At 37.4% G+C, this 15,107-nt stretch overlaps 1 protein-coding gene and 1 pseudogene across 1 annotated transcript in view; one reads left to right on the plus strand and one right to left on the minus strand.

The window, feature by feature from the left end:
- ZGRF1 (zinc finger GRF-type containing 1) overlaps window positions 1-15,107 on the plus strand; it is an 80,496-nt gene that overhangs the window by 20,489 nt on the left and 44,900 nt on the right. The window contains exons 7-11 of the mRNA XM_059170649.1: window positions 2,132-2,205; window positions 6,237-6,287; window positions 9,982-10,062; window positions 13,960-14,062; window positions 14,158-14,255. Of these exons, the coding sequence (XP_059026632.1) occupies window positions 2,132-2,205; window positions 6,237-6,287; window positions 9,982-10,062; window positions 13,960-14,062; window positions 14,158-14,255 (407 nt within the window). The remainder of the gene's footprint in view (window positions 1-2,131; window positions 2,206-6,236; window positions 6,288-9,981; window positions 10,063-13,959; window positions 14,063-14,157; window positions 14,256-15,107) is intronic.
- On the minus strand, window positions 4,159-5,034 carry LOC131829184 (large ribosomal subunit protein uL18-like; annotated as a pseudogene).

Genomic DNA, 15,107 nt, shown 5'->3' on the forward strand with positions numbered 1-15,107 from the left:
CTCCCTATTGAGCAGAGAGCCCAATGTGGGACTTGATTCCAGGACACTGGGATCATGACCTGAGCCGAAGGCAGAGGCTTTAACCCACTGTGCCACTCAGCCCCCCCCACAAATGCCTTTTTAAAGCCTGTTTTAGAAATAGCATCAGGTTCCAAAATCCAATTACTTTAATTTCATTTAATTCTGAATTTTAACAGGAGAATAATGAAACCAGAAATGACAATGAACTAAAAATGATGTTTACACTAGATTTAGCTATGATTTTTTTTACAGTAAAGTTTTTTTAATTTAAATAATCTACACCCAACAAGAAGCTTGAATTCATGACCCTGAGATTAAGAGTTGTATGCTCAGGGCAACTGGGTGGCTCAGCCTTTGGGCATCTGCCTTCTGCTCAGCTCTTGGTCCCAGGGTCCTGGGATCCAGCCCCGCATTGGGCTCCCTGCTCAGCAGGAAACCTGCTTCTCCCTCTCACAATCCCCTTGCTCATGTTCCCTCTCTCGCTGTGTTTCTCTCTGTCAAATAAATAAATAAAATCTTAAAAAAAAAAAAAGGTGCATGCTCCCCCAAACTGAGCCAGCCAAGTGCCTCTGATTATCTTTTTTACAATTATAATCAATCTTTCTTTCTAATAATCACTTTAAAATTATAGTCTTCTTGGTGACTTTAGGAATGATTGAATATCTACCTTTTTCTTTAAGGAAAAAAAATCCTATTTTTAAACAGATACTCAGGTGGTATGGCCTGGCCATTTTCTCCTCTTTTCTATTTTGCAGACTTGCCAACTCTCCTGTTGGCAGGAGACTCTTTTTATATGTGTTAGGACTTTTGTCTGAACATCTTTACCTCTGGCATAGCTGGTAGTTTTTTCGTGTATTCAGATCTCAATTTAGATGTCACTTCGTGTGAGAGAACTTTCCATTCATCCTATCTAACATTATTCTCTGTCATATCAACCTTTGTTATGAAGCCCTTTTGTATCATAATCTGAATTTATCTTTTTTTTTTTTAATCTTCTGTGGCCTTCCTTTTTTAAGAAACTACTGTTTCCCCAGTGCCTGGCACAATGTACTTAGAAGATAATTGAAGGTTTTTTTCTCAAACCAAAGTCAAATGCATTTAAGATAGACTCAGAAATAGCATTAAGTGCTTTTTTCTCATCTGTGTTTGCACATAGCAGCAGTGTAATGTTCTTGGCTTTATTCTAACAGTTAATATTTTATTTTGAGCATTTTTTAGTACAGGTTATTGGCTATTGAGTTGGTATTTTTCAATTAGTTTGAATAAAGAAAAAAGGAAGCATTCCTACTATTAAAAGGTAGCCAAAAAATTTTCTTTTTTGAATTAAAAAAAAATCAACATTTTCATATTTCTTACTTTTTTTTTTTAAAGATTTTTAAAAAGATTTTGTTTATTTGACATAGAGAGAGCACAAGCAGGGGGAGGGGCAGAGGGAGACAGGGAAGCAGGCTCTCTGCTCAGCAGGGAGCCTGATGTGGGGCTCAACCCCAGGACCTGCAGTCATGACCTGAGTCAAAGGCGAATGCTTAACTGTCTGAGCCACGGAGGCAGCCCTTTTTCTTGAATTTTTATCTTGACAATGTTTGACTACACATATACTACATAGATATACAGAGGGAATAGTCACTAAATCCTGAAATATCCAAAGACCAGATTCAACAATTATCAAGAATACCTCATCTTCAAGTTTAAGTTATATTCCTGCTTTCATTCAGTTTTATAAGTAAGGGTTGTTTTTTAAAAAAGATTTTATTTATTTATTTGCCAGAGACACAGCGAAAGAGGGAACACAGGCAGGAGGACTTGGAAAGGAAAAGCAGGCTTCCTGCCGAGCAGGGAGCCTGATGTGGGGCTCGATCCCAGGACGCTGTGATCATGACCTCAGCCGAAGGCAGATGCCCAATGACTGAGCCACTGTTTTTTTTTTTTTTTTTTTTTTAATTTTATTATTTTTAAGTAACCTCTGTACCCAGTGTGGGGTTCAAACCTACAACCCTGAGATCAGTCACATGCTGACTGAGCCAGCCAGGCTCCCCTAGAAATAAGTTTTTAAAAAGTTTAAAACACTATATATGAGATGAATAAAATAATTTTATTTTATGTGTTATAGTTAGGAAACCATTGACTGCAGGAATTTTACAAGCTTTACCAAAGTTGCCTCATCTGAACCAGGATTCTCAACAGGTACATTTTTTCCCCTATATTCTTCTATTGTGATATAGAATGTTCTGTACTGTTCTTTATGATGAGACTGCTGTTATATATAGGGTGCCAAGATATCTTATCTCATGCCCGCCCCCAACTTGTATCTCAGTAATTATTTTCATTATATCCTTGGGGGGGAAAAGAGCCTAGCAGTTCCATTTATTAAGTAGTGAGTAGTATTAAGCAATTTAGTAAGTAAGTATTATGTCCTACTAATTTAGTAAGCTTTTTATTTTTATTTTTTCCCGTTTAATTGGTATTGTTGACATATAATGTATTGGTTTAAGGTGTACAAAATAATGATTTAACATATGTATATATTGTGAATATATATGATCACTGTGAGCCTTTTATCTTATCTTATTTTATTTTACTTTTTAAGTAGGCTCTTCACCCAGCTCAGAACCCAGTGTGGGATTTGAGTCATGACCCTGAGGTCAAGACCTGAGCTGAGGTCAAGAGCTGAGCTGAGATCAAGTGTTGGTACTTAACTGACTGAGCCACCGAGGGGCAGTCCCTCATTCCGCTTTTTTTTTTTTAAGTGGGCTCCACCCTGCACAGAGCCCAACGTAAGCATTTTACTTTTAAATATACATAATTGCTAATGGAATGTTTGCACTTGTTGGGCATACATTAGAACCTTAGAATAGATTAGTTTTCTTGTTCACATTGATTTTTGCATGGTAATTGATTTTCATCATAGCAGTTTCTAAAAACTCAATTTTACAAAGATAAAATGCCATTGAAAGAGATGGCATAAGATCTGATGTTGAACTGAACTACCTTGAGTTAACAGTTCATTCACTGATCAACAGATGCCAAGTGATAACTGTATTTCCCTTTAAATTTATTTAAATTTTAAAATTTTTATAATTTTTTAAAGATTTTATTTGAGAGACAGAGCTAGAGAGAGCTAGAGAAAGCATGAATGGTGTGGAGGGGCAGAGGATGAGGAAGAAGCATACTCCGTGCTAAGCAGGGAGCCTGAAGCAGGGCATGATGCAAGACCCTGGGATCATGCCCTGAGCTGAAGGCAGACCTGTAACCACCTGAGCCACCAGGCACCCCAATTTTTATAATTTTTAAAAGATTTTATTTATTTATTTGAGAGACAGAGAGAGGGAGGGAGAGAGAGAGAGAGAGAGAGAAAATGCACACAACCCAGGGGAAGAACAGAGGAGTAAAGAGAGGGAGAGAGAGAATCTTTTAAGCAGACTCTATTGAGTGCAAAGCCCATTGAAGGGCTCAATCTCCCAACCTTGAGATCATGACCTGAGCCAAAATCAAGAGTTGGATGCTCAACCCACTGACCCATCCAGACACCCCGTCCCTTAAATTTAAAACATTTTGTGCAGCCCCTGTTGATTTCACTGTGGTACCCCAAAGTACCTTGTTGAGCAGTTTAGGAACCATGGTAATACTATAAAAATTATGGTACTTATTAGAATACATTGATATGCTAGAATAAATCCTCTAAATCAGTGTTTCTTCTTGGGGATGTTTAACGTATTTGGAGGGATATTCATTATATGGCACTGCTCTTTCTAAAAGACGTGTTTGAAACAAAAGAAAGTGAAATGTTTCCTTTGCCCCCATTTTGTATCTTACTGTATTTTCCAACTGTTTTTTTTCCTCCTTTTTTAAATACAGAAAAAATGAAGAAAAATAAAACTCACCCTATCACTGATAGGTAATTATTATTAATGTTTACAACATTTTAGGCCCATTTTCAGAAATATGGTTAGATTGTTGTGTGTGTAAAGAGTTTTCTGTCTTTTCCCCTTAATATTTATGTTTCTTACCTTATTAAGATACCTCTTAAATATATCTTCTATTTATTTATTTATTTAGTTAATTTTTTACCTGCTTGGTGAGTTAGCTTATTATTGTCTTTATCTGAAAAATCTTCACAGAAAATTATGATTTGGTGTATTAGCTCTTAGCAGGCTGCTCCTGAGCTCTAAGGAAGCTTGCCTTCCTCTGAGCTACCTAGTTTTTCTTCTTGGGCAAGGGACATTTGGGGATGGTTCCACCTCATCTTTTTAAATTAACTTCTTTCTTAGGCTTCTTCTGGACTGGATTATCTCATATAGCAGCATGAGCTTTCTTAACCGTATCTCCATCATGTCTGGAGTTACATTTTTGTTTTTGTATTGAGAGAGCTATTTATTGTAAGCATCTTCATCTTCTTCTATTAGTAATGCATATCATCTGCAATGTTCTGACCCATGATGAGCTTCTGATGTACTTCTGCATTGAATTCCTTGCTTTCTGAATCAATCATAAGTAGGAAATCATTTGGTAGTGTGAGAGATAGACAAGCCTCCATTCACAGCTCCCACGAGAACCCCAAAACTTTATTTTCAGGAGTAGTTCTGGCAAACTCTGCATTCAGATAGCAGGTGAAAGTACCAGGTTGACCATCAGTGTTTGTCACCTCCACTTTGGCTTCTGAGATCTTGGCCACGTCAAATCTCTTGAGAAGCCTGTGGGTCAACAGCAGGCCGGTATAATATGCTGTGGTATAATTTGTCAGGCCAACCTTCACACCATACTCTGGAGTTCATGAGCTTGCACTGCACAACTATCATATCTCCTTCTATGTGGGTGTGAGTAATCTGACAAATGAGATCCCTTTTTGGTTACACAGATTTTCATCCTGTAGTGAGGTGTGTTGTGTTTATTTTTATCCTGAATTACCAAGTGTTTCTGAGCATAGTAATCAGTTTTATCCTCTCGTCATCTTCGAAATTTCACTTGGTATCTCTTAAAGTAAGACTTATTCTTGACAACTTTAACAAATGCCATCCTGCAGAACAGAGACCACGTTAGCCACTTAATCACAGATCAGCAGTTTAATATCTTTTAGAGGTTACTTACCATCCTATCCTATGGATAATCTGTGCTTTGGATAAGTAGTGCCCTATTTTGAAGATTTAAATTATTTCTAGCATTTTGCTAGGATAAATAAAACTTCAGCAAATGTTTTTGCACATAAATCGTTGTTTACATTTTGAGTTATTTCCTTAGATTTGAGTCCCACATGTGGAATTGATGATAACTTGAAAGGCTAAGAACAATTTTTTTTTTCTTTTAAGATTTATTTATTTGACAGACAGAGATCACAAGTAGGCAGAGAGGCAGGCACAGAGAGAATGGGGAAAAAGGCACCCTGCTGAGCAGAGAGCCTGATGCGGGACTCGATCCCAGGACCCTGAGATCATGACCTGAGCCGAAGGCAGAGGCTTAACCCACTGGGCCATCCAGGTGCCCCTAAGAACAATTTTCTTGATTTATATTGTCAAATCTAAATATCTTCCTCTTTTATAGTATGAATATTTATTTCACTTCATATTCGCCAGTACTAAGATATTTTCAATGCTGAGACATGTAGGTGGCTTGGTTGCTTGGACATCCAACTCTTGATTTCGGCTTAGGTTGTGATCTTGGGATCGTGGGGTCAAGTCCAGCATTGGGCTCTGCTCTGTGTGAGGGCTGTTTGAGATTCTGTCTCTTTTCCTCTTCCCTTCCCCTCAGTCTCGTACTCTCTCTTCCTCTCTAATAAATAAGTAAATCTTTTTTTAAGATTTTATTTATTCATTTGAGAGAGAGAGAGAGAGCATGAGCGGGGGGAGAAGCAGAGGCAGAGGGAATGGGAGAAGCAGACTCCCTGCTGAGCCAGGAGCCCAACTTCGGGCTCCATCCCAGGACTCTGGGATCGTGATCCCAGCCAAAGGCAGATGCTTCATCATTTGAGCCACCCAGGTGCCCTGATAAAACTTTAAAAAAAAAAAGATATTTTCAATTCTTGCTAAGTCAGAATAATATTTAATTAATATATAGTTTTTGTTCCTTTGATTATTAGTGATAGTGTTCTTTTGTTTTTTTATTTTTATTTTTAAATTTTTATTCTTTTTTTTCTTCTATTTTTTATGTCTAATAGAAATTTATATTTTATTTTATAACTTACTTGTACCTTTTAGTTATTCTGTTTATATTCTTTTCCTAAGATCATAAAAGAAAATGAAGTTGAACCAAGTGAACCACTTCAGTCTTGGCAGGTGAGTTAATCTTTTTTAAAATATAAAGTAGCCAGAATTTATAGTTATATTTATAGATATGGCATATAATTTTATATTGTCAGTTTTTTTTTTAAGATTTTATTTATTGACAGAGATCACAAGTAGGCAGAGAAGCAGGCAGAGAGAGAGGAGGGAAGCAGGCTCCCTGCTGAGCAGAGAGCCCGATGGGGGGCTTGATCCCAGGACCTTGGGATCATGACCTGACCTGAGCCGAAGGCAGAGGCTTTAACCCACTGAGCCACCCAGGCGCCCCTGTCAGTTTTCAATATCATTTGTAAACTTATTTAGATGAGCCTGCTGTCTTGTACAAATATCCTGGTGTGGTCAATAGGATTTGGTTAAGTAACAAATCTGTTATCACAAATAAGTTTTTTTCTTTTAAGATTTTATTTATTTATTTGACAGAGAGAGAGATCACAAGTAGGCAGAGAGGCAGGCGGTGTCGGGGAGAGGGGAAGCAGGCTCCTGAGCAGGTAGCCTGATGCGGGGCTCTGTCCCAGGACCTGGAGATCATGACCTGAGCCGAAGGGAGAGGCTTAATCCACTGAGCCACCCAGGCACCCCCACAAATAAGTTTGTAAACTTGTAATCATTACTTAATTCAAGAATTATAATTGATAATTAAACCTGTAACTGTTGCCTTAAAGAAAACAAAACAAATAAAATTCATTTAGGGGTGGCTCAATCATTTTTTATCCTTATATAATAAAATCAAATGTATAAAATAATAATGAACAACCACATATTTAGCTTAGAAATGATCACATTCTTAATTCTTTTCTTCACTTGAAAAAATAGGGTTTAAACCTTTTCAAGGGCAGTTATCACAAAATATAAACTGCAAATAACACTGTCATTCTCCACAATGAGTTGCTATTTATTTTTATTTTTATTTTTTAAAGATGTTATTTATTTATTACAGAGGAAAAGAGTGGGAGCATGAGCAGGGGGAGCAGCAGGAGAAGCAGACTCCCCATTGAGCAGGGAGGCTGACTTGGGGATTGATCCCAGGACCCTGGGATCATGACCTCAGCTGAAGGCAAACACTTAGCCAACTGAGCCACCCCAGCATCCCTATGAGTTGCCATTTAAAATAAATATCATATATTTAAAAAAATCTGTTGTAATCTCATAGGAATGAAAAAGATCTTATAATATTTTGTAAAAAAATTTTATTTCAATCTTTTTAGCATTAATATAGGAGTATATTTGCCTTTTTGTAATATCCTTCATACTATAATTTTCTGAAGCAACCTCTTCATGTTCATTAGTGATAGAAAAACTTTCAGCAGGCGTCTTAGTGGCTCAGTGGGTTAAGCCTTTGCCTTTGGCTCAGGTCATGATCCCAGGGTCCAGGGATCAAGCCCCGCATCGGGCTCTCTGCTCAGTAGTAAGCCTGCTTCCCCCATCTCTTTGCCTGCCTCTCTGCCTACTTGTGATCTCTCTCTCTGTCAAATAAATAAATAAAATCTTAAAAAAAAAAAAAAAAAAAAGGAAGAAGAAAAACTTTCAAAATTTAAAGTTAGGGTACTCTTTAAGGATATACTTAATGGCACTGCTATTTTATTTCTGCTAATTTAATTTCTATAATTAGCTAAAATAGCAACAGAAGAGAGGGTGCTATGCTAATTGGTTTTTTAAACTCACTATATTTGAAAATTCTAAGTCTAAAATATGAGTTGAATGTTTTCAAGAACTACTTGGTTGACAGATGTGCTAAATATATTGTTATTAATGGAAGGTAACTATTATTTGAAGAAATGCACTACCTCTTGTCTATTGAGGAATTGTTTTCTCTATACTTTTTAAACATAAAAATTATTTCTGTTAAATTCCTTTTCAAAATCTCATTCATAGTAGAAATTATGATTATATAGTTCTTGATGAACTAAAAATGACTAGTTGCTCTTGTCTATATCTTGTGTTTTTATGGTTGCTAGGAAATTGTTTATCTTTTTATCTTATTTTTAATGTAGGCTTCATGCCCAAAGTGGGCTAGAACTCACAACCCTGAGATTAAGAGTCACATGCTCTACTGGGGCATCTGGGTGCCAGTCAGTTAAATGGCAGACTCTGGATTTTGGTTTAGGTTGTGATCCCAGGGTACTCGGATTAAACTCTGTGTCGGGCTCCATGCTCAATGGGGAGCCTGCTTAAGGATTCTCTCTCTCCTTCTCCTGCCCCTCCCCTCACTTTTGAGCTCTCTCTAAAATAAATAAATCTAAAAAAAAAAAGAGAGTCACATGCTCTACTGGCTGAGCCAGCCAGGTGCTCAGATTTCATTCTTCTTCTTTTTTTTTTTTTTAATTTAATTTATTTATTTGAGAAAGAGAGAGAGAGAACATGAGCGGGGTGAGGGATAGAGGGAGAAGTAGACTCCCTGCTGACTAGAGAGCCTGACGTGAGGCTCAATCCCAGGACCCCGGGATCATGACCTGAGCTGAAAGCAGACGCTTAACTAGTTGAGCCACCCAGGTGCCCCTGATTCATTCTTTAAATTGATAACGCTTTTTACAATTTTTCCTCTTTTGGTTTCAAACTAATTTTTGAATTAAATAATCTGTATTAACATTAAGTATTAGGTTAGATGGGTGATTATTAGGTATGCAATAATTTTTTCTAGTGTTAAAATATTCAACTATGGGCTCCTGGGTGGTTCAGTTGGTTAAGTGTCTGCCTTCAGCCAGGGTCATGATCCCAGGGTCCTGCGATCGAGCCCCACATTGGGCTCCCTGCTTGGCAGGGATCCTTCTTTTCCCTCTCCCTCTGCCTGCCACTCTGGCTGCTTGTGCTCTCTCTGTTCTCTGTCAAATAAATAAAATACAATCTTTAAAAAAATCAGCTATAGTTTTAGAATTAGGATTGCTTGGGTGGCTTAGTTGGTTAAATGTCTGACTCTTGATTTCAGCTCTGGTCCTGATCTCAGGGCTATGAGACTGAGCCCTGAGGTCGAGGCTTGGTGGGGACTCCGCCCAAGATTTTCTCTCTCCTGAGGCACCTGGGTGGCTCAGTTGGTTAAGTGTCGGCCTTCAGCTCAGGTCACGATCTCAGGTCCCAGGGCACACTTCCTGTTCAGTGGGGTTCTGCCTGTTCCTCTCTCTCTGCCCCTCCCACCACTTATATGCACAAGTGCACTCTCTCTCTCTCTCTCTCTCTCAAATAAATAAAATCTTAAAAATGATTCTCTCTTTCCTTCTGCCCCTTCCTCTTGTGTGCACGTGTGTTCCCTCTCTCTCTCCAAATAAGTAAATTTAGAAAGATTTTATTTATTTGACGGAGAGAGAAAGAGAGGGAGAGAGAGCGCACAAGCAGGGGGAGCAGCAGGCTCCCCAGTGAGCAAAGAGCCGGACACGGGGCTTGTGACCTGAGCCGAAGATAGACGCTTAAATGACTGAGCCACCCAGGCTCCCCTCAAAATAAATAAATTTAAAAAAAATTAGGATTAGAATTTTTTATTGCTGAGTTTTAAAATTACTTAGCATGTACCTTACCTGCTGGAGAACTTGCTTGCCAGAGGTAGCTTGTTATATGTTTGTATGTACAGAAGTAAGATTGAAATGGCAAGCGTACTTTGAAATAGCAAGCTTTAAGTTTTGGGAGTATTTTCCAATAAAACTCATGAGTGGCCTATAAAACTCTACTAGCTAACACACTTACTGATATTTTATTCTAGATCTTTTCCTTGGGAGATGAAGAGACTGCTTTTCTAAATGTTATCCCTAAACAATTAGAGAGAAAAACCTGTGACCCTAAGGTAAAATTTGTGAATAACTTTGATTTTCTAATCCACTGCCTTTTCCTGCTGTTTTTATACCACTCTCAGAGTTTTCATAGGCAGAAAGTTAATGAGCATAGTGAATTAACCTGATTTTAGGAACAAGAAAAACTAATGACTGGTACCCCTTATTTTACTTGAGCCTTTTCTCTTCACTAGTGAACTAATAATGCGTCATGCATATATATGATGCATACCCTAGAAATTGGAAGATAAATAAGCTGTAAATAATGAATGCTTTGCAGAGAACAAAATGAAGATCTTTATAGCCTTCAACATATAGGCTTCTTTACCACTCCTACTTCTGTAAAAGTATATATAACCCAAGTTCTATCTAGTGCCATCTACTCCATATCAAAAATTTGTAGACAAAGTAGCATATAAATACTTGGACTTTATAAATACTAATTTTATTCCTAATACCCAACAGACCTTTAAAGGAGATCTACATAGAAGCATAGAGAATAAGGTGTCTGTTACTTGTGGAGAATGTGTATTCTCCATCAAACAAATTAGAAATATACAGAGTCTCAATAGGTGAGACTTTTTTAGTTGAACTGTGTATGTTTTAAAATTTAGAATATTTTCAACAAAAGTTCTTTATAAAGGATATTTAGATTTGATTTTCCTTTCAAATGTGTGATTTAGAATCTTCATTTTTAAATAAGTGAATATTCAGATTATTTACTATCATAATTTTGTTAATTTATCAGTTAGAAATAAATTCTATTAGCAATCTTAATTTTTTCTTAAAGATTTTATTTATTTATTTGACAGAGAGATCACAAGTAGGCAGAGAAACAGGGAGACGCAGGCTCCCCATGGACTAGAGAGCCTGATGTGGGGCTTGATCCCAGAACCCTGGGATCATGACCCAAGCTGAAGGCAGAGACTCAACCCACTGAGCCACCCAGGTGCTCCAAGCAATCTTAATTTTCCACTTTTTGGGTAGATTTGTCACCCAGTGAGGAATAAAAATCCTAGAACCCCTCAAGGGGGCAGTAGAGAAAGCTGTTTGAAGACTGAGAGCAGATCATCAGGTCTCTGAGTACATGACAATACCTCTCTGAAGTACACGCCTGTATTGGCATCATATTCTTAGGACTTTGTTCTCAAAGCAATAGGATCAGATCTTCTGGGAGGCAGAGAGCCCACCATCCCTCTTCTGGGAAGCCTGATAGTTTACAAAATGCCTGAACAAAGGAAAATGCTTTCTGTATTTCTTTACTTACTTCCTATTACATGTTTATTGACGGCTTCCGATATGCCAAGCATGGTGTTAAATGCACATGGTACCCTGATGAAAGCAACAGGTTTCTCCCCTCAAGAAGTTTATAGTACAGTTAGGATATAGATGAAAAGAAACTTCATTATAGTATAATGTGGTAAGTCTATAATGGAAAGTTGTATAATGTACATGGCACGCATAGAGAAAGGACCAACTGTATTTTGTGGTTTAATTACTCCATTATAACTATAGCTTTTGTGCTCCTTATAAAAAATTCATATTTATTAATGTTGAACTTGAATTCAATTAAATCAATAACCAAATTGTGTTTTATAATTAGCATGTGTTAGGATAATAGGAGTTTTTCTGGTTTTCAGTATTATTCACCAAATAATTATTTACATTAATATTTAATAAGAAAGCTAAATTGTGATTTATTTCCTGTGTATATATATATACATTGTGACTATATATCAATATGTACTTATTGCAATACTCATTTTTAATAATTTATTTGTAGCCTGTTGAGTTTCAAGGGCACCAAGTGAAAGGATCAGCTACTAGTGCTCTGATGGTCAGAAGACACAGCTCACAGCTAGAATGCGGTCAGTTTCCAGATAGTATTGAGTATGAAAACTACAGGACAGACACTTGTTTATTGACACCAAAATTGACTAGTGCTTGTATGCAGATTGATTTCTTGCAGGTAAAAATATTTTTTATAGTTGCACCTTGCCAAATCATTGTCTTTATATCAATACTAAATTTTATGAAGAAATATTTAAATCTTTGAACAAATAAAAATTATCCTTACCCCCACTCTGTAAAGTATGACACTATTCACCTCTCACTTGCTACCAAATAGAGTTCATAAGAGAATGATACGCATATATTCAAAACAGTGTCTGGTCAAGAGATTAACATTTTTTTTTTTCCCAAAGATTTTATCTATTTATTTGACAGAGAGAGAGCACAGCAGGCAGAGTGGCAGGCAGAGAGAGACAGGGAAGCAGGCTACCTACCCATCAAGCAGAGAGTCCAATGCGGGGCTCGATCCCAGGACCCTGAGACTATGTCCGAGCTGAAGGCAGAGGCTTAACCCACTGAGCCACCCAGGTGCCCCTATAAGATATATTTTAAGGCAAAATGACCAGGCCTACCTAAGTGTGGCAGATTGCACATAGTAGTCTCTAAACCTCAAAAAATATTCTGTATTTCATCAAATTCCCAGGTACTATCACTGATTAAAAGAAGCATCATTATGGGGTACCAGGGTGGCTCAGTCAGTCAAGCATCTGGCTTCAGCTCAGATCATAATCCCAGGATCCTGGGATCAAATCCCTCATCCGTCTCCCTGCTCAGCGGGGAGCCTTCTTCTCCCTCTGCCTCTGCTGCTCCCCCTACTTGTGCTCTCTCACTCTCTCTGTGTCAAATAAATAAATAAATAAATTATTTTAAAAACAAAAGATTTTACTTATTTATTTGACAGAGAATACAAGTAGACAGAGAGGCAGGCAGAGGGAGAGGGAGAAGCAGACTCCCCGCGGGGCAGGGAACCCGATGGGGGGCTTGATCCCAGGCCCGTGGGATCATAACCTGAGCTGAAGGCAGCCACTTAACCAACTGAGCCACCCAAGCACCCCAATAAATAAAATCTTAAAAATCTTAAAAAAAATTAAAAATCTTTAAAAAAATGAAAAAATAAAAGCAGCATTATATACTACTAATAAAGAAGAGCAGTTAACATTATACTGTGCTTCATCACTTTGACTTTTTTATTAAAAACTTTTTTATTGTGGTGGGGTGCCTGGGTGGCTCAGTTGGTTAAGCATCTGACTCTTGATCTCAGCTCAGGTCTTGCTCTCAGGGGTGTGAGTTTGAGCTTCATGTTGGGCTGTGCGCTTGGTGTGGGGCCTACTTAAAAACAAAAAAACTTTTACTATGGTTAGAAAAATCATAAAATTTATAATCTTACCTATTTTTATGTGTACAGTTAAGTAATCTGAAATGTATTTACAATTTCGTGAAGCAGATCTCTAGAACTTTTTCACTTCCACTTAGATTTTTGATGTTTTGCTTGTTGTAAGAAGTCTTGGATTTATTTGGGTGTAGATATTTTAATGATATATCACACCGCTTTGCCTCCTTGCCCTCTCTGAATGCAATACTCTTTTGTTCAGTGGCAAATGATAATGTTATCCTTTTGAAGATGTTTAAATGGCAAAATTACATAACAAGTAATGTTAATGCAAACTCATGCTTAAGTGATTATTGTATGAACAGTATGACTAACTTGCATATGGTTTCACTTGCATAGCAATGCCAGCAGTGTTATGACTATTGCCAGTGCTATAGGGATGTAACAAGGTCATCACTGTTAGGGTGCATCCTTTATCTCAGTGATGTTAAGATATAAGAAATGTGAATGTAAGCATTGATGATATATAATGTATTCTGCTTTCCCTGAATTGATTTCATAACGTACTGCTTCTGTTCTTCTGTGTCTCACATTATAACCACAAATTATATGTGTGTGTGTGAGTGTGAGTGTGAGCGCACATATAGGGAGGTAGATAAAGATAGAGATATGCACACACACACTTTATCTTTTTACTAAATAAACTGATGAATGGATCTCTGTTTTCTAGTTCCCAGATGAAGAAAACTTTCCAAAAGGAGGTATTGGCTTTCATATTGAAGATAATTTTCAAGTGAGAGCTGAGTCTAATAAGAACTCAATTGAAAATGACTGTAAGTAAATTCCAAGTAAAATATAACATTAAAAATTTATTTGACATTGAACAGACTGTTACATAAAAATCCATGCTTTTTTTTCTTCTCCACAGTTATTTTAGATTTCTCTCCTAAAAATTCAGAACGTTCATATCATTATTTGGATTATAATTTTAAATCAGCAGAGAAGACTTCATGGGAAGGAAATAAGGTATAATGTAAGGAGAATTTTAATGGTTGAGAGTAAAAAACCTTGGTAATCTTGGGAAGCCTGGGTGACTTAGTCACTGAAGTGGCTGACTCTTGATTTCGACTCAGGTCATGATCTCAGGGTCCGGGGATTGGGCCGAGTCAGATGCCACACTTGGCTTGGCAGGGAGTCTGCTATAGAGATTCTCTCTCCTCTCCTACCACCTCTCTTCCTGCTCATGCATACTCACTCTCTCTCTCTCTCTCAAATAAATAAACAAATCTTGGTAATCTTAGAAGAAATGAATCCCGCAAAAACTAAAAAGATAAAAATCTTAGGAATTTTTTAAAGCATGATCAAGAAAGTTTACCAAAAATCAACATTATTTTAGTGTTAAAACATCAGTATAGTTTGTTAGAATAAATAAGAAGGGAGAGCATGCACATGCCATGCAGATATCTGGAGCATTCCAGGTACAAGGAATAGCAAGTGTAGAGGTTTTGAGGCAGGGGAATGCTGGCCAATTTATAGAATAACAAGGAGATAGCCCTGGAATGAATGAATGAATGAATGAATGAATGAATGAAGGGGAGAGTGGTAGGAAGTTAGATCAAAGTGGAAGTAAGGGGCTGATCTTACAGGGGTGCTGCACAGGACATTTTCAGAACCTTCTTGTACTTTGAGAGAGTTTGGGAACCATTAGAGTTTTAATGAGAGGAAATGAGAATCTGACCCATTTCAAATAAATCCAATAGTTTTTATTATTTATTTATTTAAAAGATTTTATTTATTTATTTGACACACAGAGAGAGAGAGAGAGAGAGAGAGAGAGAGCAGAAACAGGGTGAGGGGCAAAGAGAGAAGCAGGCTACC

The sequence above is a fragment of the Mustela lutreola genome, chromosome 1 (assembly GCF_030435805.1).
Source record: "Mustela lutreola isolate mMusLut2 chromosome 1, mMusLut2.pri, whole genome shotgun sequence".
NCBI classification, from domain to species: Eukaryota; Metazoa; Chordata; class Mammalia; order Carnivora; family Mustelidae; genus Mustela; species Mustela lutreola.